This window comes from Passer montanus, unplaced genomic scaffold, assembly GCF_014805655.1.
Source record: "Passer montanus isolate IOZ18808 unplaced genomic scaffold, ASM1480565v1 scaffold17, whole genome shotgun sequence".
Classification (NCBI taxonomy): Eukaryota; Metazoa; Chordata; class Aves; order Passeriformes; family Passeridae; genus Passer; species Passer montanus.
Genome location: NW_024364270.1, coordinates 2,608,121 through 2,634,711, shown reverse-complemented (window position 1 = coordinate 2,634,711; position 26,591 = coordinate 2,608,121). Strand labels below are relative to the sequence as shown.

At 39.2% G+C, this 26,591-nt stretch overlaps 2 protein-coding genes across 3 annotated transcripts in view; both read left to right on the top strand.

Moving 5' to 3' along the window:
* Positions 1–14,583, top strand: part of PTPRR (protein tyrosine phosphatase receptor type R) — a 140,568-nt gene extending 125,985 nt beyond the window's left edge. The window contains exons 11-14 of the mRNA XM_039703872.1: positions 3,535–3,645; positions 4,809–4,966; positions 6,964–7,077; positions 13,368–14,583. Coding sequence (XP_039559806.1) covers positions 3,535–3,645; positions 4,809–4,966; positions 6,964–7,077; positions 13,368–13,461 — 477 coding nt within the window. The 3' untranslated portion in view covers positions 13,462–14,583. The remainder of the gene's footprint in view (positions 1–3,534; positions 3,646–4,808; positions 4,967–6,963; positions 7,078–13,367) is intronic.
* Positions 14,584–15,291: 708 nt separating this feature from the next.
* The window catches only part of PTPRB (protein tyrosine phosphatase receptor type B), a 62,165-nt gene continuing 50,865 nt past the window's right edge, over positions 15,292–26,591 (top strand). The window contains exons 1-3 of one of the 2 annotated variants that reach the window (XM_039703848.1): positions 15,292–15,383; positions 16,660–17,049; positions 25,277–25,515. In XM_039703848.1, the coding sequence (XP_039559782.1) occupies positions 15,329–15,383; positions 16,660–17,049; positions 25,277–25,515 (684 nt within the window). In that variant the 5' untranslated portion in view covers positions 15,292–15,328. The remainder of the gene's footprint in view (positions 15,384–16,659; positions 17,050–25,276; positions 25,516–26,591) is intronic. The other variant, XM_039703849.1, reaches the window with a different exon arrangement.

Here is a 26,591-nt window from a genome sequence, read left to right as displayed (position 1 = left end):
GAACAACTGAGCAGTGGAATTTAAATAAATACATGGGATGTAAGAATGTCACAGACATATATATATTATTTCATAGAGAAATTTATAGACTTCTGTGGTATCAGCTGATTTTTGTCATTGAGCTATGTACTACATCAATAATAAGCATTTATTCTGCCTTCAAAACTTACTAGCAACATTAGCTGTTAAACAGGAAACATATATTGGGAAGTGTAAGAATCTTGTACGGCATTCTGCAAGAAGAGAGAACTAATACTGCCTGATGCATCAGATTACTCAGATAATGCAAATCTTGTTAGTAATTAGATAATCTAGTAATTATCTAGGACAATCTTGTTAACTCACTGTTTAAAGCTCATGCCATATTTCATGTAAGATTTTTTCCCAGCTGATCTGTATATGGTCTATATATACAGCCAAGTAGATTTTGGAATTCAGAAATCCTACCTCTTACAGACTTAACATAAGCCTCTTTGAAGATTACTTATTAGTTAAGTTGAGTATTGGTACCATATATAGGTTTTGGAAGAATTTAGGAAGATTTGGTGCTAACTGTGAGGATTTCAGTATATGAAGGCAAATCCTGCAAGCCCTCTTAAAGTGTACCACTCCTCCTTGAGTTAGTAATGACATTAAATAGAGGGCAAGATTAAACAGGGATTCTGGAATTGAAGCTTTGCTGTTATTCTTTACTGCTGTGTTATTGGGACCTTTAATGTGTAAATGTATAGGCAGAGCTATATGGAGAAATACCCCCGAAGCAGAGTTGTAGTTAAACAACTGCACAAATATTTGAGAATTTTTTAACTTATTTTGTTCAGGGTCCAAATCCAGATAATGTAAAGGCTTATAAACACCATGTCACCTGGAAAAGCCTTCCTCCATTTGGGAGAGCTGGGGACCAGGCTCCAGTAGATGCAGCTCTGGCAAGTTGAAAGCACTGACTGTGATAAATCACAGATGCCAGCCCCAGACCATGGCAGGGCCAGATCCCACTCACTTATGGAGATCCACCTCAGGAGCAGTCCCATGAAGCTTGGCACCCAGTGGGCATGGGATAGGGCATGCCAGGAGACAGGAGAGGGAATGGAAGGAAGCCCAAGCAGGCAGCCCTGTCGCATGAGGAAGGACAAAGGCTGAAATCAATTAAAAGTCATGTGAGAGAGTGTTTCTTGTAAAAACTTCCTGTTTGTCAAGGAATGTTTAGTTGGGGGTGGGGAGGGGCCATGTTTGGTTGTTTCTGATAAACACTGTGTGCAGTGAGTTTTTACTGCTTGCACACATGAGGCTGGACACCAGACTCTTCATCTGCTCTACCAGATGTTTGAACGGGTTTAAAATGTACCTACCAGAGAAGAATTTTCTTTTATGTACGACAGCTTGAGGCGGTTTAATTTTTTTTTTATTATGGTCCTGAGGTTTTGTATATTCTTTTCTGGGTATCTGATAACTTTATCACTCCTACCACCATTTTTTCCCCTTTTTTCAGTTAACTTTTAAAAACATGTTAATTCCATACTCCTTAAAAGTGCTTGCATCAGCTTATCCAACCTGTATTTTCAAGGCTATTTTTAAAGCAGCAACAAACAGTATTTTTAAAGGATGCACAGCAACAGTGTTAAAAATAATCCATTGTATCTCACTAAATGTAGATAGACTGTTGAATGAAAGTTATTTTAATGAACAGCCACATTTCATTGTCCACCCAGCACAAGTTGCCAATTCCAGTTCTGGGAAAGAGTCAAGAAAAACACTCCTCTGGAGTGCCTGAAGGTTTTGTAGTGAGCATTGCCTGCTCACATTTATCAAGAAGTCTCAGGAGTTTACTCAACTATTGTTGATTGTCAGGGCACAATTGTGTATTTAGACTTTTCTTTTTCCCATATTAGCACTGAAAACTACACTCCTAGGGAGGGGCATGAACTGCAGATCTGGCAGATGATAGTAACTATATGTGTCACATGGGTAGACTGTGGAACTTGTGAACACTCTTTTTCATACAAATTTCTGAGTATTTTATTGCCATTCTCGATCTCTTCGGGGAGACAGCAAATTTAGGATGTTCGAGTAGTTCTGCAAAAGACAGGATTTGAACGAAGCCAGTCAGAATGGCCAGCATTATTTCAGGAAATGTGGCTTTCACACACCTTACACTATTAAGGTAATGGGCATCTATTTTTAGAAAAGCATTTATACAACTGAGGTGATTCAGTTCAATCCACTATTGGGTTATCAAGTAGCAACTTAAATATCACACCTGGTGGTAAAGCCTTGCATTCCACTGATTGTTTTTCTGGATAGCTTTTAGCAGTATTTGTTGGAAGTTATGCTTTATGGCAATTAATTATATTAAAGGCACTGTTTCATTTTACTGCATAATGTAGGCTACTATATGTCTATCTACATGTATACCAGTTGCTTCAGCAAGAGTTTGTGAGGACATACAAACAAGGTCTTTCTGGGATTCCTATTATTGTAGAACTGTTTTCTTGGGGTTTGGAGTTTGTTTGTTTGTTTGTTTATTTGGTTGGTTGGTTGGGTTTTTATACCTGTGTATTGGATATTAAAACAGAAGGTTTCCTTTAAATGTTAGGGAGTCTTTTTATTTAATGAATGAGTTGGACTGGGCAGCATTCTTTCAGAAAATGTGGCTATCAAACACCTTACATTCCTAAGGGAATAAACATATATTTCTAGAGAAGTATTTATACAACAGAGATATTTGTTTTCATATAGCCTGTGAGATACTCTAATTGAAATTAATACTGCAGAATATAAGCAAACTATTGCAAGGAGAAAATAAAATTATTTGCCTTGTAAATACTCTTTCTTCATCTCCTTTTTAGTAGAAGTTTGTCAGATAAATTGCTGAAATAGTGTAAAATTATTGATTCATTGAGAATTCTGCATAAAATTTTGTGTAGCTCTAGCAAGACTGAAATTTTTTTTAACACGAATTTACAGAAAGTTATATAGTAAAACAGCTCAGGTTCTTCAAAATACTTTAACATGCACATTAAGTCAAATTGAGTTTAGTAAGATCTAAAGACACATTTACATGCTTACTTGTATCAGGGCCCAGGAGAGTAAATGGGATAAAAAGTCTTGTGAGCAGAAGACAAATTCTGAATCTTGCTCAGAAGGAAATCCCATTTGGAAAGACTTTGAAAACTTCTGAAAACCATTTTTAGAACTTCAAAAGCTGAATTTTAGAGTTTTTTAGGAAAAAAAAACTTTAATTTTGAATGTGGAAAATAATTCCTATAACTGAACTTCACTGAGCTTTTAAGAATAAAAACAACTGTGCAAATTGTTCTGTGGAAGAGATCTATACTGTAAAACTCAGATCCTGAAAACCAGGCCTAAGGCATTCAGTAAAGCTCTGCAAAATCTTATCTAGGAATACTTCTGACATGAATAGCAGTTCAGTTAAATTCATCTGAATTTTGCAGACAAATACATTCTGTATAAAAATTAGATATGAATATGGCTCCAGGATTCAGTTTGTTGATGACAGTGATGCTTGCTTTCCAGAAATGTGTGCTTTATTGGCCGGAAAAAAGAGGAATCTATGGGAAGGTTGAAGTCCTTGTTAACAGTGTGCAAGAATGCAAAAACTACACTGTCCGTCAGCTTACAATAAAGGTAATAATCTGCATCTGAGAAGCATCATTCACAATGCTCTCTTTTCTTTATTGTTAAATGAAGGTAAAGTGTTGGCTTTTTTAAGGGTATAAATTTTTGCAGGAGGGGCTATGAAGCTGCAGGATAGGGTTGAGATCAAAGTACTGGAATACTTATTGTATTGCCAGTTTGTATGACTCTGGCAATTGAAGAGGCTTCAAAAGAGAGTGCAAGTTTCATTTTCTTGAATTGCATTTGTGTTGGGGCTCTTTTTCCATTGCCAGGGCAAAGGGATTTTAGTTAATGACAGAACTAGCATAGCATTGTTCTAAAAAAAGATATGCTGCTCATGTTGTGTGCTGAGTGCAACTATAACCCACCTGAGAAGCTAAAAAGAAGTATATAAAGAAACCTTCATGCTTTCCTGGTTCTCACTAAACATTAATTGTGTGAAATAAGACAGATGCCCCTCTTCTGAGTAAACTCCCCTATTACACTCCCATGCTATCAGATTGACCTGCTACTCCTGACAGAGCATTACAATAAATAATGTATTGGGAAAATTTGTTTAGATTCAGCCCCAGCATTGAGAAGTGAGCAGAAATCATATCATCCAATACAAATTACCCTAGTCCATATTTAGCCCCTTGTTGAAGGAAGTGGTAGCAGACTCTTTTGGAGAGAATAACTGAACAAGTTGGGATATCCTGTTAATCTAGAAGGACAGTTCTGCATCTTTAACTTCAATACCCTTGTAATTTTAGTATCAGAAGCTTATAATGACCTTAAAAGGTAGAAATATGTGATAATTTAGAAATTCGGAAGACCACATCAAGCATTCTCTCTAGATGTTGTTGCTGATATAACACAGATGTCTTACAATACCCAACTGACAATAGAGTCATGAAGTCAGTAGTCAGATTAACAGAATTTTCAGAGCTGGAAAAGTGAGTAGTCAGAAAACAGACCTTACACAGCTGGAAAAACAGCCAAGTTTTCAGGTACACAAACCCTTCTTATAACTGGGTGTCTGGAAGCACATCAGTTCCATCCACAGTTACATCCTCCAAGTCTAATACAAAAACTGTTTAATCTCTCGCAAGATTTTTGCTGTCTTTTTACCATACACTGTAAGAAATAAAAAGAAGACAACTGTTCATACAGAATCTCGGTGTTATTTCCAGCAAGGGAGTCAGTCCCGCAGTGTGAAGCACTACTGGTACACATCCTGGCCAGACCACAAAACCCCCGACAGCGCTCAGCCTCTGCTGCAGCTCATGCTGGACGTGGAAGAGGACAGGCTGGAATCCCTGGGCAGAGGGCCTGTCGTTGTGCACTGCAGGTAATTAGCCAGTCCTTCTCTTAAGTGACTGCCTAAGGCAAGGCTACAGCAAATTGCATCAAATAGCCCTGCTAAAGAATGTGTTTAGGTAAAAGCAAAATTCCCCAGTTCCTCTTCATGTTAGTTGACTTTTTTAGTTCATATTTGAGGATATGAGTTTTGGAGAGAATTCCTTTGTTGTTAGCAGATTGCTTCTGAACTGTTCTCTATTTCTGCTAATGAACTCTGCTTTTGATAGACCAGCTGGAAAAATTATTTTCCTTTTGTTTCTTACTTATGATTTGCTTCCTTTTTTTGTCTTGGTGCATGATTACATACCTAATTCAGATGCAGTACCTAGTGACCAATAGGCAAAGCATATTGCAAAGCAAGTCAGTTTTGAGGAGCAAGAACCAGGTACAAATTTGGAGACAAAAACGGTACTGCAATTGTGAACATCTTCACAAAAGCAGTTGGTTGGCTATTCAAGAGCAAAGTGTTATTCACTACTCAAGAATAGAGCCTTACACACACAAATTATAACGCCCCAGAGAATGACCTTCTAATAATTCTAGTTTAATTATATTTTATTGCTTTATATTGATTCATTACCCCATGTTGCAATTTAAATAATGGGAAGTAGCACTGGATTTGTTATATTGGTGGAAAGAAGTAGATGAAGCAAAACAGAGAGTTTTAAAAAAAAAACAGTGTTTCCTTACTTGGTTTGTCTCATAACAGTGATGATATATCTCTTACAATTGGGATAATACTTCATTTTTTTTTCCTAGAAGTGCATTAAATCAGAACTTTTCAACTTGAACAACTTCTTTCCAGTTCCATATTTAGGAGATTTAGAGAGATGGAGGACAGATTAGAACCACCCATAATTTTTGAAACCTAGAATGTGATGAATAAGCAACTTTCCCAAATTTTATGCAGCTGTATTTATCAGGGATGGTAGTTTTCCTAACAATGCAGAAATCTGTGGATAGCTATTGAGATTGCCCTTTTTCTTGTACAGTAATGAAGGTCTTCAGAAGAATGGAATGTCTTTCTGAGATGAGTGACATGACAGTAAGATCTGTAAGCATGGGCAGGAATTTATTCACGATTAAAGAGCGATATCATCTCTATTGTGATTAAGATATTATACCAGTTGTGATTAAAATTCATAGTTCTTCAGTCACAACTCACCTATCTATATGATCACTACATTATGGTCTACAAATTTCACACTCCATTTTCCAGTCAGACAGTTTCTTCCCTTTTTGTCTGAGTGAGAGGGCTGTGAAGACCTGGACCCCAAATTAATTTTTTAACATTTTCCACCAATTTTCCTGCCATTCAGCATGAAAGCCATGAGGTGCACTGCATTCTACATTACTTAAGCAAGAAACAGAGTGGAGCAGAGGTTCCTCAAAATTGTTGAGGCCTCAGGGATAAAAAAATGCCAAAATGGCTGTTTCCCATCAGGCATGAAAGAAACCTGGGGAGCTATGGCACCAAGTCCTGCCTGCAGAATCACAGGAAAGAGAGTTAACTTCATCAGCATGGGTCTTGGTCTTTTTTGCCTTCTTGGTTAGAGGTATGGTTAGCAGAATCCCTGTATACTTTGAGGACTTTAAACATAAAGCCCTATTGAATTTTTGTTTTAGCTTGGTTTCTTCTCCTTTTCAGTACATATCTCCATAATTTGCTTGGACTGGGCCAGAGAATACTCAGATTTCATAGTGCTAATGAAACTTGGTTTTCTTACCATACACTTGTGCGCAATGTGAAAAAATTTAAGCCTCAAAATTACCCACAACTGGACTGCTGGAACAGTGCACATTTTCATTTCTCTCTATGAAAGTGAGCTGAGAAGTCAGCCTTGCTGGACATGCACCCAGGAACTGTGGGTTCTAGCAATTCCAAGTTTCTTTTTTTTTTCCTATTTTCACAGCTATTTAGTGTTTTCCATGTAACTCCTGGATCTGTGAACTTCATACCCCTATTAAATTTTGCCTTCTTTTCAGTGCTGGTATAGGAAGAACTGGATGTTTTATTGCCACAGCCATTGGTTGTCAGCAGTTAAAGGAAGAGGGAGTTGTAGATGCATTGAGCATTGTCTGCCAGCTACGAGTGGATCGGTGAGTTCCAGAAGAACCACAAATCAGTCAATGATTCTGAAATCATTACCAAAATTATTTGATAATGATCAATAATGATTCACTAATGATTCTGAAAATGTTTTCACAGTTGAATGTTACTCTACATTAAATGGCTGTCATTGCTTTTACTGACTTTTATGTCTGCATTGACTGAATAATCAAGGTAACATAGGTATTTAGGTCCTGAATAAGGAATCATATTGTTTTCTGGGTGAAACTTCCATTAAATGAAATTCCCCTGAAATGACAATGCTGTAATTGCTGGGCACTTTCCACTTCTCTTTTCCTCCACTAAAATTTTCTTCTTGCTGTCTGCATCATCCCATTGGGACACCAGAGAGGTGAGGCAATCTGGAGACAAGAGATTTTCTTTGAGTCTGGGTCGACAAAGAAATCTAGGCTCACTGAATATGTAGCTTCTTTGAGTGCTGGAGAAAGACAAATCTGGTGCTGTTGCTATTTCCTCAGCTGTGCTGGGGGTCCTTTTGAATTGAGTTGGCAAATTTACCCAGCCTAAGAAAATACCAAGGCATTTGTTCCAGACTTTTCTGAAGTCAGATCAATTCCCTGACTGAATTCACAGCTTGGAATCAGGAGCAGTGTAAGCCAGCATTGTTGCAGAATGCTTTGTTTTGTGAAACCATGGCTGAAGAGGGATTTGTGTTTTAAAGGAGGATGTGGGTATTGTGCACAATGGAAACTGTTGGTTGAGTTGTACTTTTCTTTCTTATTCTGCTTGGAAAAACAGGATTTTATATAAAGTAAATAAACAGGATTGCACCAAGAATAGAGGAGTCTCCTCTTCTGCTGTAGGTACAGGTCATATAATCTCCATGTAATCTTAACTGCTTCTGACATGTGTGTCTTCTTTAAATGGAAAAAATAAATAGGGTGCAAATGCTGAAAAAGAGTTTAGGTCAAAGGGTTAATAGAGAATTTTTCGTGTTGTGAAGATCTCTGAAAGGTACTAGAACCATGAAGTGCAGAAAGACCAGAATCCATGTAGTTGACTGTGTTTATGGATCATCTCCTCTGCCTTCCCCTCCCGTATGGCTTCATCATGCTAGCCATTGTAATATGAGCTTTACAGGGCGACATGAGCCACTTGGAGTGTAAAATTCTCCAAGGGGAGTTATTGACCTAAAAATCTCTGCAACAAAATAAGAAGGAATAGCTGAGGGAAAAATGCTTACTCCGTTTTAAATTGCCAACTGCAAATTTCCAAACCTCTTTTCTGAATATCTGTTTGTCTTATTGAGAAAGGTTTGAAGAATTCTTCCCCATTTTAGTATTTCTATTATGAAAAAATATTTTTCTCATTGCTTTTACAATCTATTATATAGAAGTGAAAGCAAACTCTGGTCTCAGCTGCCTCTTTTAATATTCCTATTTCAGACATTAAAAAACAACCCAGATTTTCAGCATTATTAACTGACAACACAATTTTATTGAGTGGATCTGCCTAATGAACTTTCTTTTACATATTAGTGTCCTAGATGAACTTGGAAAGAGAATGGAAACCTGACCCAAATAAAACATTCATAACAGCATAAATTTCCATGACACAAAGCTTGTTAGAAGAATTGTTAAATATTGTGATTTGTACATTTCTGTATTTTTTCAAGTTTCAGGTTGTATAGACTACAGAGATCTTGCTTCATATACTCAGGCATTGCCTGAGACAAAGAGTATGTCTCTGCTTTAATTTTTAAAGACATTTTTCTTGATAAAACTCAGTAACCAAAACCTGTCTTTTCTTTTCTTGGCTTTTTTTTTCCAGTTGGCCATATTGCAGAATGAATCTCACTAACCAGGCAGTCAGTTTATAGTCATGATTATTAAGGCAAGGCTTAGCAGCCCCTAAGACTACAGTAGCCACTGCCAGCCCTATCAGATCATGGGTCCATAAAGTGGCCAAGGGTCACTGTTACATGGACAGGCCCAATGAGACTGGCCTCCCCTGCTGTCACAGTCCTGACACAGTGGTTGTTGGCAGGTGGTGTGTGAGACAGGGTCATTACACATGTCATGAAGCTGGCAAAATGAACTTAAATCCCACTAGACCTGGCTGCAAGAGCTGGCTGTGGCCATCGTGGGGTAGCAGTGCAGTTACCAGCATGGCCAATGTTAGCAGTGGGGTACAGCCATGAGCAGAGCAGGATCAGTGCTGAGGCTGGCCAGCGGTTTTTTTCTTTGTGCATCAAATTGCACTGAAAAAAAAAAAAAAGTTTAGCAGAATAGGATGGTTTTATCTGACAGCCTGGGATCCAGCAACCTGGCTAGGAGGTATTTTGTTCCTGCTATCCTATCTCCACTAGGGTCCTGGCCACTCAGAACTGCATCTTCCAAACACAAGTTACTACTGGAATGAACACACTCAGAGATGTCCACTCTCATGTGGAGTTTTTACCACATGGGTCCATGACCACATTTCTACCAAAGTGAATCGAGCAAAGGAAAAAAGAAAAGAGCTGACTTGAGGGCCTCACAAGTAGTGTTGTAGTCACTTACCAAAACATTCCTATTGCCCAGCATCTTCAATGCAAACCAAACAAGCATCCAGACAAATTGCATATGGTGGTAAAAAGTTATGATGGAAAATAGTTTAATTAATGGCCCATGTAACTCTCCTGGAAACAGAGTTTTAAATAATCACTGCAACAGGGATTGAGACAGGACAGAGCTGTTCCTAGGTAGGATATGTCCAGGTACCACTTCCTTCTTCGCTGTTTAGTGTAAGTAAAGGCGTGAATGGATGTGACAGTAATCATCAGTGCTGAGCTGATATGAGAAAATGGATGTTCCACTCAAAATATTGGCCCAGTATGTAAATACAGCCATGGTCTGCATGAATTTGTAAAAAGACAGACCCACAGGTCTGCTCAGCTTGCTTTTTTTTCCAGTTCATTTTTTATATTTTGCAACAGAAACAGGAAATGTTTGATGTGAGGCATCTTCAAGACTTACTGTGACATCGAGAAACTTTGCACATTCTTAACCTTAAAGGCACATTCTTGGAATGACATCCGATAACTTTGCTCTTGGCTCCTCAGACAGGATGAAAAGAGTTTCCAGTGTGCGTCAATTCATTGTTTAAGTGTTTTGACTAATGGCCTCAAGTTAAAAAAAAAATAATCCCAAACCCTGCATCACATTCATTCTGGAGCAGACTGCATGCAGCTGTACTAGCAGCAAGCCAGAAGGCAGGGTAAAGGACCTTTTATGCACTCATTGCTACCCGAGCAAAGATAGTGACAGTCCCTGAGCCCTCAGGATACCAGGGTCGGTTTCTTCCAAGCACCAGCCCAAAGAGTCTCAAAGAAGCAGAGAGCCCAGCAGCTCACAGAGTAGCTGGCAGTGCAGGCTAGCAAATAGACAAAGGCTGCACGTCTACAGGTGCTGTAGCTGTGGCTACATCCCTTCTGGGCACTAGGGACACAGGGGAGGAAACCTCCCTTCTTGAGCAAATTTCCTCCTGAAACGCTCTTCCACACAGACATTTCCACAAACCAATGTCTTGGGATCACAGATAATTCCCTGCTATTAAATGTGAGCCTTGCATAAGAATGAAGGTAAGGATTTGGGATATTGGTAGATGAAAAATTGGACATGTGCTGGCAGTGTACACTTACAGCCAGAAAGGCAATTTTAACTTGGGCTGCATCTAAAGCAGCGTGGCCAGCGGGTCCAGGGAGGGGATTCTGCCCCTCTGCTCTACTCTGGTGAGACCTCACCTGAAGTGCTGCATCCACCTCCGGGCTCCCCAGGACAAAAAAGGCATGGGCCTGCTACAGTGGATCCAGAGAAGAGACATGAAAATAGTCAGAAGGACAGAACACCTCTCTGAAGAAAGTCTGAGAGAGGTGGGGCTGATCATGCTGGAGAAGGATCTGGGGACATGTTTTTGCTGCATTTCAATATGAAAGGGAGCTTATAAGAAAGACAGAAAAAGCCTTTCTACTGGTCTGTAATGATAGGACAAGAGCTAATGACTTTAAACTTAGAGAGAGTAAATTCAGATTAGATATTAGGAAGAAATTCTTTACCTTCCCATCCCTAGAAGTGTTTAAAGCCAGGATGGATGGGGCTCTGAGCAACCTCATATTAGGGGAAGGGATCCCTGCCCATGGCAGGGGGTTTGAAACTAGGTAGTCTTTAAGGTCCCTACCAATCCAAACCATTTTGTGGTACTATGGCTCAATAAATCCCATGTATAATGGCAAGGCTAAGTTGTCTAAACTTCTGAATAAGACTCACATGCCTTTAAGCTGACAGAGCTATGGACTGTTTGCCCATACAAGGTTCAGAAGCATCATAACCTCTAACTGTGCTTGCTAACACAGGGCAGAGCCATGGTGCTGGGCTCAGCCCCCACAGTCTTACACACGCTTTCCTGGGAGTTTTGTATATTTTGAAGAGGAAGGAGTGAGAATCACCACCACAAACAGCCTAGTGCAGCCAAAATTGTTTTAACCTTCCCTTTCTGCTAAGTCCTTCTTCCTGGATGTGTTCCCTTCCCCCACCCCTTTACACAGCAGATCTAACCTGGGAAGTGCACTCCCTTAGAGAACATCTTGGAGGAACTTTGATGAGGAAGGCAGGGAGGGAAGCTGTTTGGGAAGGGGTTGCGTGGGCAGAGCAGGATGCAGCAGCAAGGAGGAAGGAAGGAGACTAGGCAGGACAGAGGACCAGAGCAAAGCCCTCCCATCACCTTTCGTATCTCGCTGCATCTCCAGGCAGGGAACAAGCACAGAGGAAAGCAGCTGAAGGCAAAAGGCAGCCAAGAGTTATGAATTTGTGGATGTCTCTGTTGGCAAAAGTATGAGTGCTCCATTTTGGGCTGGATGGGACCATTTAAAGGCCTGTGATTTTTTTCCTAGGAATAGTATATCATGATAGCCATGTGGCTCACTAAAAGGTGTTCTATATTTTCCTGAGCTCACAGACCGCTGGTCACTTGCTTAAAGAAGTACATCCTATTTTAATTATGATTTTCCTGCCATAGCCATTTATCCATCCAGAAGCACTGAAGAAAATAAAAGGACCTTGTCATTGTAAATAACCTTCTCTAATACTGAAGGACAATACTTGTTGAGGAAGTATTACCATTTTTCAAATAACTTGGTACATCAGTACTATATTTGTTGTTAGGGATCTCATGAGATTTTCAGACCTGCTCCTGCAAGACATCTGGTTCCAACAGTGCTCTGGATCCAAATACCCTGCAAATTTAAATGTTTCAATGAAGATCTAACTGAAGCCAGATGTGACACACATCTCAGTGTCTTCATTCTCACTAAGGCCGTTTGTTCTTTCATCATCCCAAAGATAACTAGCTGCTCCAGGGTACACTGAGGATGAACCAAGGGCTTGTTTCCAGAAGCAGAGTAGATAGCTTTGAATACCCTAGCAGATGAGATAATAGAAGTGGTATAAAGTAAACATGAGGCCTTGCTCCATGAGAAGGGAGACCTCGAGTACCTCAGTATTGACAGAAAGAGGCTCAGTTTAATTTCAGAGCTCAATGGTAACACTCCTATGACACCTACCTCCTGTAAGACATCCCCTTCCTATCACACCAGTACTGGAGATGTGGAACTTGATCCTCATACTTAGACCTGAAAAATTGATTGTTATCAGGTGAATGTATAAAAAGTAGGTGTTTAATCCAAGCTGGCTGCAACTAGTTCTTTTTATGGTTACGTTAAACTCTTTTGCATTGTTGGTGGTGAAATGACTCACCGCTGTAAAATTTTGTAGGTGGTGGTTGTTCGGACAGGATGCATTGTAGGCGTTAGAAAGAGGACAGGAAGAGCTGTTCTCTGCACAGGCCATCTGCAGGTCACAGAAGGTTAAATTTTTAGTAAAGGACAAAAATGAAAGGCCAGATTCTGTATACTTCCTTGCTCCATCAGTGGTAGTGCTGGATCCATGTATCTGGCCTTCCTTGCCCAAGTGATTGAGCAAAATTCTCTCTGAATATACTGAATTTGAAATGTAGGTTTTAACACTATAGATGCCAGATGTTTTCTTCTCCAATTCTTACTCTGATGGAACTGGGAATTCTTCATGTTGGGCATGTGCTGGATGGCATAAGCTGTGAAGAAAGTAATTCCACTCTGACAAATATCTCCCTCTTACTCAAGCAAACTGCAAATCAAAAACTGAGAAAAGGGCTGGTGTCATCTGGTGGTCATGGGGTTGTCAGGACCTGGAGGGTGTTGCAGTCTTAAGAAATAAGATTTCAGTGCAGTTTGTTTCCTTTCCAGGGGTGGAATGGTTCAGACCAGCGAGCAGTATGAATTTGTGCACCATGCACTGAGTCTGTATGAAAGGAGACTTTCTGCAGAAGCTGTCCAGTGAAGCCGAGGAGGGTAAAACCAAATGTCAGTCTCTTGAGGTAATTTGTTTCATTACCTACCAGCAGCTTCTTCAAGGAGTTTACTGCAGTGGGAAAGACGGCTTTGAGGCCAACTTCCAAAAGGATTATGGACGGTTTGGCAAAAGTACAGAGATTGCTGGACCCTTACTATGTATGAATGTATTGCGAGCTTCCCAAAAATGATTTCTAAAGAAGGTACTGTACTGAAACTACACATGGATTTTGTGTATGTATCTAAAGGTGGGTTTAATTATGTAATGCTGATATCTGCCATATGGAATGTATGTATGTGCTACTGCTGCAGTCAGATGGACATTGGGACTTCTACAGAAGAAATATTTAACAAGTGTATAAAAGCTTTGACGTTTGCAAACTGTCTTGTGAATGGACTGTCAACTGTACTGTAAAGTGCTATTACTGATTATGTGGTGAGCTTGTTTCTTGGCCACATAATATTCTTGCTGCTAAAATTGCAAGTGTTCAACTATGGATTAAAAAAAGGTGATAATAAAAAAATTTTAAAATCTTGTTTTTGAAACTATTCAAAAGCAGTTAATATTTTATATGGAAATATATGTTCTTCATCCTATTAACTATTAAATGTGTACTTACTGTAGGTCTTAAAGAGCAGTTGCAGAGCACAATGTCTGTTATTCAGTGTGTATGTATTTACCCTAAACTGTTGATTGTCTTAGAACATGCTTCTGCTACAGACCTGAATCCGGTGTATTTGTAAATTGTGTAAGTCACTCTACTTTTAAAAGACACTTTGTAGCATATATTAAATGGTAAGGATTTTAAATATTTGTCTGTCTTTTATTAATACAGAAATTTTTGCATATGTTGTTTATCTGCTCTATTTCTTTCAGTAAGAGATAGATGCCTTTAGTGATACGGACTCTTCCATGACAGGTTATACAAGAAAGAAAATGCTGCTATGACTGTTTCCTTTATTGCTCAGTAAAAGTTTGTTTTTAAGAGATGCAAAGTTGGCATTATGGCTTACAGCACTGGGAGGTCTGTTAACAGGGTGTAATGAGTTTTTAATGCAGTGATGTTGACTTCGCTTCATACTGCTAATAAATTACCCTTAATATAAAATATTAACTGAAGTCTCTGTTCTTGCTTAGAGTAGTTAATGCACACACACTCTTGTACCCCTACAAACAGGCTTGGCCCAGCACAATTTGGTCAGCTTCCACCATGGCTTCAGATCACTTGGGAACCAGTCCAGAGGGCACAGGCAATCCCCAGCTGACGTGGAGCAAGGTGCACCACCTGATGGGAAGGCAAACCCAGCATCACTTGATTCCTCAGGGGGAGTTTCTGTAAGACCTGGTACAGATGCCAGAGCTTTGCCTCCTCCTCTTCCCCTTCCTCCCCACCCTCCACTTGGCTTTTAGAACTTGTGAAGTTAGAAATATATTGAGATTTTGCTTGATTGTGCATAGTTACAAAAAATACATGTTTTTCTCTGGATAATATAGAATATACTTAGTCAGCACCATCAAGATGACCTGTAGATTTGTAATAGTTCACATGCAACAAATTACACAGAATTATGATCCCTTTCTTTTAGTCTAAAGAGATTCAATAAAATCTCTTTTAATTTCCCAGGTGATTGAAAACTTCTCTTTTGCTTGTATTTTTCCAAAATAAACCAACTAGTAAACTGAAGAATCATATTAAAAGGACAAAGTACTGTAAAACCCCCCAAAACAATTGAATAGAAGGAAGTGCTCGTCACTGACTTTTTCCCCCGTGAAGGCACATTTCCTTCCTAGCCTTCGCTTCACTTATCTGAGGTGGGTTTTTTTAAGAGAAGCATGGAGAGTTGCTAGAGGGAAAATGGATTCTTTATTTCACGTCCTGGTTTCTACCTGTCTTGCCTTGACATTCTCAGGTAAGTGTCTCTCTCCACTTCCCCTCTGCTGAATTCCTCTTTCTGCCACTGAGCAGAGCCCTCCGGCACAGCCGGTGACTTACAAAATCCGAGTCACCTCTTCTCTGGGCTTCATACCAGAGGAATGAGGGGCAGGGCCAACACAGCCCATTCTGTTTAGATTCCTTTCCAAAGGAAAATAAACTGCCTTCTTCTATGCTGGAGATACATCTTCTTTTTTTAAGAAGATCTCCTGATAGACAATCCAGGAGCTGAGTTTTTGGGACAAATGCTTCAGAGAGGAGATTCCTATCTTTTATTCATACTTTATTAAACTTCAGAGACAAGAACTCTCTGTAATGCTTAGTTAGAAAATTCCCAGGTCTGTAAAAACCGGGGAATGACAACATAAATTGAGGGAAATAAATACACATTTGGTTTAGCACTTTGTGACTAATGGGGCTGAAAATGTTTGAGTAACTGAGATTAAAAACAAAGAACAACCTAAACACGATATGGCAGGGAGGCTGCATCTGAAATATCCAGTTCTGTGTTCTGTAACGAGTATGCATTTTGCATTGGTAGCTTTGTGGGGTTTTGATTAATGCACTGTAATTTTCTTCATTTGAGTAGCTGGTGTTGATCTTTAAGTGTGGTGACACAGAGGGCTAATCTTACGTGAATTGGAATGGTCACAAAGCTAACAGCTAGAGACTTTGGAATAAATCCAGTAAAACAGACGTGCTTCCTATCAGTAAAGAACCTCCATTCCTGTAACACAGGCATTGAAAGACACATCAGTTTGTGAATATTCTCCTATATGTTTCCCTGAGAAACATTATGAATTTTATTAAAACAACTTTTAGGTCATAAATTATATTTTTAAAAATCTGTGTTGTAAAAGTGAAACAAAGACTGAGAACTTATGTAGATCTCTGCTTTCCAGCAGGGGAAATGAGGAACTGGTGTTTGAATTTAATAGTTCTTGGATTTCTTTTATATCCAGTTTAATTTTTTCTTATTTTTGTATATAATGAAGTTCAAGATAACCTTGCCACAATAGCTTGGGGTTTTGCATTTTCATTATTTATATTACCAGCACATGCATCACGTGGGTGTGGTGTTTGGAGGGTTTTTTTAAAATAGGTTCAACTTATGGGAAGTTTCATGAAAAGTTCAACACACAGAAAATGGGAAGAGAGATTAGTTTGCTGGTGTATTTTAAATCATAGGGAATTTGCTTTTCGTCAAGTAAATGTGTAATCAATCATATTTTTCTGGGATTTTCCTTTTCCAGAAGGGTTTCTCATTATCCATGTCCAGAAACAGCAGTGTCTTTCAGAAAAGAGAGGAGTCATTATGGAAAAGTGCAATATGACCGACCTGAACCAGAAGTGGCAGTGGATGGCAGATGACAGGCTCCTCCATGTGAAGTCTGCCCAGTGCCTGAGCATCTCTACACGCTCTGCTCTGTCATCTCGCAGCATCACCGTCGACTGTCCCCAGGCAGTCAGGTGGAATTGCCACGAGGATGGGCTCCTGAAGGTGGCCAACAGCTCCCTTTTCCTCACAAAACAAGGTCAGAAGGTAATGGCCAAGCGGAGTAAAAAGTACCTTCATACATGGATGCAGCTAAAAGCCAGCGAGACGGGAAAACCTGTTTATGTAAATCTGTGCTCAAAGCAAGGTGAGTTATTCCTTCAAGAAAATATCCTGGGAGTTTTGGTAACAAAAATGTCTCCGTTGTGCTAACTCAAATGTGAAAAAGTATGATATTTTATTCATACAGAAGAATGTTTTTCACAGTTGAAAAGCATTTTGAGAACTATTAAAGAATAGCTGAGTACTGTCTTTCTCACAACTGGTGGAGTTTTTAATCCACTTCATATTTTCAGGAGGTCTATCCTTTTGTCTACTCCCAATCTTTGGATCAATGTGCTTATATGTAACCTCAGCTCACTATTATTGTGTCATTTCCTTTTTCCATTTCTAAACTATGGGTACTGACTCCTAGTACTTTTCAAAAATGTGGATGAAAAGAAGTTCTCCTCCCCATTCATTTTATCATAAAAATACAGATTCAATCTGTCAAGAGCAAGAAAACATCTGAAAATCAAACACATGCACAATTATTTCTCTGATTAACCTAAATGCATGATTAGAACAGTCATGGCTTACATATTTGCGTGTTTACTCAGTGTAATTTTGCTCTTAGATGCCATACGCATGAGAACACTCAAAATCCTGAGAATAATGAACTGAATAAAAAGTCTCAGAAATTCTTGGAACGGTAGCTTGAAATGCAAAGGTCTGTGCACATACCTACAGACATGTAGCAGTATATCTGTGTAGTTGTGGGTTTCCATATCCATGACAAAATGACAGGTACAGTGGTTTGAATACTGCTTGATAATGCTTTCTTCAGTCTCCCATTGTCAATCCTTCCTGGCAATCCTGTTAATATTGTTCTTGTGCACTATTAAGCAATTCTTCATAGTAAATAAGAACAACCTACAGACATCTTTTTACTGTTTTACTGTTAATTCTTGTCTTTACAGGGTTAAAAAAAGAAAGTTTTATGACTCAAAACTGTTGCATATGTCCAAGTTTTCAGAATGTTTAAACCAAATCTTCATTCTTTCTAAACTCCTAGTTATTGTAAGGCAGGGTACCATTTTTTCAGCAAATTTGCACTTGCAGAACTCTCCTCATAGGACCAGGACTACTCACCTGAGTGGAGGTATGAAAGGATATCTTTCAGAATCAGGAAATGGAAGAGTGGCCATGATGCCATCCCAGCCCTCCCATATATGTTAGAGGTTAAAAAGGCAAAATCATTTGAAGTCCTGTGGGGTGCACATGGCTCGCATATTCAAAGACATTATGAACAGTTCAGATGAGGTGCACAGGTAGTGCTATTTCCTTTCGATAGCTGGATAGAGTGTGGCCTAACAAAGTTAAAGTAACCATACTTTTCTTAATCATCCTCAGAGGAGAAGCAATTTAAGACCAATAAGCACTAAGACAATTGTAATGGGATATTAAAACACCTTCTCATTTGTTTACTGTGTTCAGTTTTTAAATGAATTTACATCAATTTTCCTGAAATTTTCTCTATAGACAGGCCTGTAAATCCTTTCTAAGAGTGTTACTTACCTTATTTTTGACAGCTCTGGGAAGCTCTGCTGAAAAACCAACAAGATATTATATTCTCAATACCTAACTAAGAATTTAGGAATATAAGGAGTTCAAAAAGTGGAAGTAGTGTTAAGAAATTAATTTTCCAAATAGTAGTAAGTACTATGAGAACAATATCTAATGCCCCCTATTCTGATCATGGCATCCATATGCATGTCAAAATTTTCAATGCTAAATGCGTAAAATTAGTCTTCCAAGAACATCTATCTGCTTTCAGTACAAGCACAAGTGGATCAGCCTAAAATAACATATTTGGTCTATATTTAGCTAAGGTAGTAAAAATTGAGCAAAATCTTTGGAGTTGAAATGGCTGTAAGTTTTTCTACTCCTGACTAAGACACTAACACATTTTGCTATCATTTACCCTCTATTTTCACAGTACTCATAAAAAGAGTTCTATTTTGGCATAGGACTAGCTCACTGAATTGCATCCCAAACATCACCCCAGATAGATTATGAGCTCCAAACCCAATAACTGCAACTACCTTTTATTCTGGACCTTACTCAAATATCAAACATTATTTTTTGAGCCTGGGAAAAGTCTGAGCTTGGATTTGGTTTTCAAATCAGCCATCTGAGATGTGTTTGGATTTACATGTTTTGTAACAGTCCTGACCTAAATCACTGTTTGTGGAAAACAGGATCAATTTGGGAATGTAACCCATCTCTGCTCATTCAGAGGTAATTCCAAATCTAGCAGCAAACAGTCCTTCTCACACAAACTCATGTTTGAATCTGCCTTCAGCTGAAACAGCTAACATGAAGAATGGTCATAAGGTATCAGTATCCCTTGAGAAAATGAGACTTAATTTCCCACTAAATTCATGAGGACATTCTGGGCAGAGAGAAAAAAAATTTCCATAATGGCAAACATTTATTAATGGTAAACAAATTAATGCTGACAGACTAACACTAATGTCACTCCTGAGCTGCATAAGCAATTCTTACAAGCTTCTTGTGTTCTGGGTAGGTTAATTTCAATAAAATATCCAATTAAGAACCAATTCAATGCTATGTGGCATGTTGAATATTACCACCAAACCTCAAAACCACTGCTACCCAAAAATTATTTACTAAGTAGGGAATTACTTCAAATGAGGAGACACAAGGCCAAGCTGTATGCTGCAGTTATGCACTGAGCTCTAGAGACAGTCGCACAGGCTATAGAGCAGTCTGGATACAGAAGGTGACACTAACTGTTCTGTAATATGATGCTCTTCACTGCATTTCTCTTCTATCATATCATACATGGTAGGGACAACCCTAGAGCTGTGGATATTAAGACACTAAAAAAAGAGTAGCTGATTTTGTGGACAGTTTACTTACAGTTATGTGCCAAGCACTGAAAAACCATAGTGGGATCTACAAAGATATAAAAGATGTTGACAAGGAATTCAAAAACAACTAGAACATCTTTCTATCTCTTGTTTGTTTCCAGCCTGAAATAGACAAAATACCAGATACCAGGTTTGAGCTGAAGTCTGATGTGCCACCTGATGTTCACGCTGTTCCTTTTCTAGCTTTGGTTCTTGTCTGGGGTAATTTCTTTCACATAAGCTTCTCTCTTCCCCTTATCCCCCTTTCAGTTTAGTTTCTTCATAATCAGAACTTCCGCTAATTAAGTTCATATCCCACTGCTGATGCTTCAGTGGCTGAGATGGAGTGCAGAAGAGACCAGAGCAGTGCACACTCCAAGCGTGTTCTGAACCACTGGAGCAGCAGTAGGAACCGCAGAACATGGGAAGGGAAGACACATATATCTTCTTGGGACTCTTGGGAAGATGGGAAAGCACCAAAGAAAGGTGGCAGAAGCACAGAAAAAGCAGAAACTCTTACCTCTTTTTGAAGTAATGTAAATTAAATATCTTTAGGCTTCAAGCTTTCCACACCTTTAGTGTTTGTAGATACTGCAATAATCTATATTTAAGTTCACTACCAGTTGCAAGTTTTTGTGTGCGTAACTTTTACAAATTTCTTCAGGATAAATTAGAATAGTGATAACCAATATTTTCATTCCACCTTTAAGTTGACCTAAAACATTTTTGCTAAAATGCATTCACTGAAATTCATTTTAATCTCTCCAAGTTATTTTATAGGGTAAGTATAAGAGTTTGATAACATCTATGTGAACCTATGAAATATCAAAAATCACTTGAATTTTATTTCTTGGGCCAAAGAAATACATGGCTGACCACTTCTCCTGAGTTCCACCTGGATAAGGAGAGGCATCAATGTCAGATCCTTGGACATAATTACAAGACTTTGTACAAAATCCAATAGCATACTGATAGAAGCTCAAGGATAAATGTAGGTTTAGATTTTCTAAAAAGAAAGAGAGAAATCTGCAGTGTAGCCTAGGTCCTTGGGTTTTGTAAATTTTCAAGCCTCAATGAGTCACAGCACAAAGAATATAGAACAAAACCAGCTCAACTACTTTCATAGGGCAAAAAAATGGAACAGGCAAAGCTTCCCAGAGCAATCAGGCATGTCCTGCTTTATGATTTCATCTTCTGTTAGTGCTAACAACTTTACTGGTATTTTTCATTATTACATTCTCTCCCTTTATTTTGTGTGGACCTTCATGTAGAAGCTGGAGTGGGTTTGAACTTCCAGGTGTCTAAATGTAGGTGTCAGAAGGAAGGGATTATTTCACTTATCTCAACAAGGTGCTTTTTGTCATTTGAGAATGCTCCACAATGTTCCACCTGATCTCTGACTGCCAGCCCAGAAAGACACAGGTCTCCCATAAGTGTTATGAGAGCCTGAGCAGATGCCTCACATGCCCTAGGGCAGTTCAGATTCCACTTGGTTTAGGCAACTGAACCAAGACCTAGGTGTCTTTGTAATTCCTGAGTATCTGAGCTCTCTTCAGTAGAGGTGTAATCCATGGAGTTAGTGGAATCTAGATGCCCCTTCCAGTGGCCAAAAATCCACTTCAGCGTGAGCTGGAACTACCCATAGTGTCAGAAATAGGGCTGGTACAGCAATGTTATCATCATAGTTACATGGATGTTCTGCTACCACTGATGCTGAAAGAACCTTTCAGTTGCTACTTCAGCATTTCAAAAACAAGCAAAAAAAAGAGCAGCTCAGGATTAGACTGGAGTTTGGAGACATTCAACCTCTCTGACATAAGATAAAAATGATACTAACTTCTACAACATTCAAATAAAGGGAGAAAAAATTTTCAAGCAGCACAGATTTTGCAGGTTTTAAAAGTCACATTGAATGGGAAAGAAAGGACATTCAGAGGATTTTGGTTTTCTTTCATACTCTGACATACAACAGAAATCTGAACTATGCTTCTTTTATTTACAAGTAGTTAGACAGGTAAAAAGATAATTCATTTTGTCCTGCACATAAAGAGATCTTAAAGCAGCCCCTTCTTGTTTCAAGTCTTGCAGAGAGTTAGATGCAGTTTTATTAAGTATTTTGTACCTTATACACTAAATATCTGATTCAATTATGTTTCACTAGCAGTTCAGCCTTAGTTTTCTGAAACTGTGCTCTAATAGAGTAGGCAGATAAGTACAATGTGAACTATTTCAGAAAGCTGCGCTCTGCCAGCTCAGCTGAAGCTGAAAGCACCACTGTAGAGTTCTCAGCTCTTGACAACTAACCAGCACTTTTGCTATTCATACATGAAAATGTATGGAAGTCCCTTCCTTGTCAGCTGCCTGCTGCTGTGCAGATGGATGTGGTTTGCAGTACACTCTGTGGATGAAATGTGCACTTAGAACATCATCATTTCTCCTGGGTGTGCTACTGATTATTACAATATTATGTTCACACACTGTATATCATGCAGCCACTAGTGATCAACATCAGTGTCTGTGCTGCTGTCCTATTCCAAGAACAGTTTTATGACCAATTTCCAAAGAGGCTGCTGGAACAATGCTAAACACATCTGAAAAATACCACTGTTGAGATTTCTGTGTACTTCACAAATGTCCAAAGTTGAGGTGAGGTTTTTTTCTGGTTAAAAAATTTGGAACTCAAGTTGTGTAGAAATCTGCTACATGGGCCTTATAATATGCAGTTTTCTTTTTTTAAGTGCCTGCTACTGAAGAAGGGCTATGAGGTTCCTTATGCTAGGATCACAACAGTGGCTTTACTTAGAATATAAACATGGATTCTGACTTTCTTAAAGTGGGTAACAGATATGAACCCCATTAGTCAGTCCTCTGTAGGATATATGGAAAATGCTGGTACATATGTCTGTAGTTCCAGTATGGCATACTTATCTATGTACACAAGTCACTTCTATCCACAGGTTACAGGTAACAGACTGTAACCTGTATTTTCTGGGAAAGATCCTTTAGCTGGAAACCCAGAGCAGCCCAAAGCTTAACATGAAAGGCTGGGTCATGCAGTGACCAAATGTTTGTTCATCCTCTGTGGGATGGTGGAACTTCTCTGAGGACCAAGTGTTTTGCTTCCAGGACTGTTGAGCTCTCACCTCAGCTCCTGCACTAAGAATGCCAGTTATTCCCTGGCTGCTGAGTCCCATAAATGTCACTGGCAGCACCAGTTTCCTTTTTATTGAGGAGCAGCTTTCCTAAAACACAATTGCACTGGAATACAAACACCTTCCTGCTGGAATCACTGCTATTTTTCTGTAAATTATGCAAGGATTTTTTGTGTGTGGTGTGTGTTTTCACATTGGGTGTGTAAATACATATTTAGAAACCCAGTTGTGTGGCCTTTTTTCCTAAGAGATTGCTGACTGCAGATACACCCTTTTTTTGCCGTCTTTCTATCATTAAGTTCTACTTCCTGCTGAAGTAGGAGAGAGATATCTCAGATATCTGAAAGGCAAAGAGCTCTTTCCAAGTCCTCAGGGCTAGGATTTCTAGTTGCCTACTGTAGACTTTCAGAGACCCACAACAAATAGGATATCTCCAGGAACAATGACTGTCATGGAATCTGGACTAAGTCTGGGTTTGTTGCAGCACCTGGTGACAACTTGAGCACAAGGTTCCTGTCCTTGTGGTGGGAACCATGAAGGTATGTGACATGGGACCACAGCACACTCTACTCTCTACGGGGGGTTATGCAAAGGCAGCAGCATGAAGATGATCCTGCAGAGTTGGACAAGACCTGAGGTTTCGATGAAACCCTTTGCAAAAGTGTGAGAGAAGAATTAGACCTGTAGTATTTTTTTCATTGCCTTGATTTGGAAAAATATTTAATCAACTTTTTTAAAATTTAATGGACACTTGGAATATTTTTTTTTATTTCCAGAGAAGCACAATTACATAAAAGGAAGGAAAATATCTACTCTAGATACCAACCCATTTCAGTAAACCACTACTTTTTAAAAAATTCCAGAACCATGTACCAGATGAACCCATTGTGCTGTCAAGCACAGCAAACACTTGCATGGAAATATCCCCTACTAGGGTTTACAATCTCATTTTTCTGTGCAAATCAGAGTGCTGCAAATTTCTTTACATAAACATGTTAACATATATATTTACACATATACAAAAGAACTGATAGTGTTGATTTTGTGGATGCTCACCCACTGCACCTTTGGGTAAGTGATAATCACACATTGCTCAGCTAAGACATCATAATTACACACCAAGTAATTGCATTTGAAAGCTTCTGTAATTTAACCCAGTCACTACTTTGTTTTTAAAGGATTTGTGAGCTAAAATTGTTATAAATGGCAATCAGCCCAGTGGCTCAGCAGCAAAACAAGGTTCTGTCATGCTGGAGACCCCAGTTCAAGGACAGACAAAGTGTCTTGGGCATCAGGCCAATACACACTAGCTGTGTTACAGCAATGGCTGGGCAGCTTTTTGTGAGAAGGGGCCAGTGAGTAATTCCAATAGTTTAGCTGAAATGTGATGCTACCAGATGTAGGGGCCACCACAGCTTGAACCCTGCCCTCACTGCCACAAAGAAAGGATATTAAATACATACCAATGGGGAGGAAGAGCCATGAAAATGTGGAGGAAAAATGTGTAGTAAAATCTTTCCTGAGCTCTAATTGCAACTTTGGCTTTCTCTGAAGGATACGTGACTAAAAAAGCGAACCCACTGCCATATTTACAGGTACTTCAGTTAAGTGACAGATCATTAGCTGAGCCTTGGGAAGGCAGCAGTCAGGGACTAGCATGGGGCCAGCACAGGACTGATTTTAGAAAGCAAAAGAAATTTCATGTGGGCACAAGGAACTTGAACACATACATTGAGAAAAAAAACTATCTTGAAAAAATCATCTTGAAAAATTATACTGAACAAAGCCATGTTTTAAACTTATGCCAACAAGAGGCAGATGTGAATCCTTCCCATGCATTTAGATGTGAATCCAGCCCATGCACTTAGAAAGGAGGGAGAGGGCTGACAATATAAAGCTGGTACTGTGTGCCATTTGATAGATACAAGCAAGTGGAAAAGTTGCAAATGAAAAAAATTGCATTATTAATGACAAAGTACAACCTTTCTCTTCCCTTCAGAATCACTGACAGACTATATTTAAAATGAACGGCAGGAATGGTCAGGAACATTTTTATTTTTTTCTGGTTGTGTTTTGCAGGCTTTGGTATTGATGCAAAACCACATTTGCACTGAAAACAAAAAAACCTATAGAACTGGCAGGTGCACTTAAACTACTTGGAAGTTGTATCAGCCACATTTACTGAATCTAATGAATTGTTTATAAAAATGTTGAGGCAATGTTAATAATTTTCCTTTGTTTGTTTTAGATCTCCAAGATGCAGACACTTCTGTGTGGAGTACTAGAACTACACCCTCCTCTTCAAATGCTGTTACTTCTAGGCCTGAAAATGTGTTGAAGAGCAGCACAGAGATGTTCATCAGAAATGTGACTGAACACTTCAGTAAAAATCCCATTGAAAACCTCTACTTTGACTTGAAATCTGCAGTAACAGAGAAAGCCTGGATTCCAACAACCACTCTTCAATACTCTAGCACTACAGAAGAGGTAAGACAGAAGAATTGCTGATTTTTATAAAGCCTGCTCCACTCTGTGGAGCCTGATAGCTATTACAAGTGGGCTTAAAAAAGCAACAAACCAAAATCTGAAAAAAACTAGCTAAAGGACTAAGCTTTGCTCTTTTTTTGGCGGGATGCTTTGTTTTGATGTTCATGCTGACAGTGTCCTTTGCTAGAAGCATAGCTGCAGAAAAAATCTGCCTCTTCTATACAGACTAATATTGGTATACATGTTGCATTGGGAGAAGTACAAGGGAAATTATCAGGATATGTGAGAAGCAATGGAAAGCTCCTGGATGTGGCAGGACCCACAGAAGTCTGGTATCTGCTCTGTGACTCAGGCTCTGGTATTGTTTGTTGCATAATGTGAGGGTCTAGCTCTAATTACATGCTAAGAGTTACATTATACAATGTCCTTGTTTACAGATAATTACATGCATTGTTTACAGATCAGAGCAAGAGAAATCCAAATGCTTTAACTGGCCTCAAAAGGAACCCTGGCCTTGGCCATGGTCAGCTTATCTACTGGCTGACAGGCAGAGTGGAAACACACAGACACTCCTTGGTCTCTGCTCTGTCCAGCCACAAACTGCCCTGGCAGAGAAGGTGAATGGCACTGCCACCCCCAGCTGTAGAAGGAGCACATGGCAGACCATTTGCTCCAAATCAGTTTCCAGTCTTCCTTTTCTGCAAGATTCAGTTCAGTAATCTGAGAGCAAATCTGGAATCACCACTGGCAAAATATGTACAGGCAGTTAGAACTAAAGCATGCAGGACATTATTGGTCCCTGTATCACTATTATCACGTAGTGGTTTAGAACTGAAAATCCCTAAATTCCCTGTGGTTTATCTTCCAGGGGACCACGCTGCACACAATGTATTGGGGCAGGCAAACACACTTCGGTTACTACTGTGTGTTGAAGTGGATAAGACTAAGAAATGTGTTTTATGTTTGAGAAGGCTGTGGATAGAGTGTCAGGGTCCACAGACTTGATGGTTTATGGACCCCAACACCACTGTTCTGATGCTGATGAGGGGAAGGAATGAGCAAAGGATGGGCACACT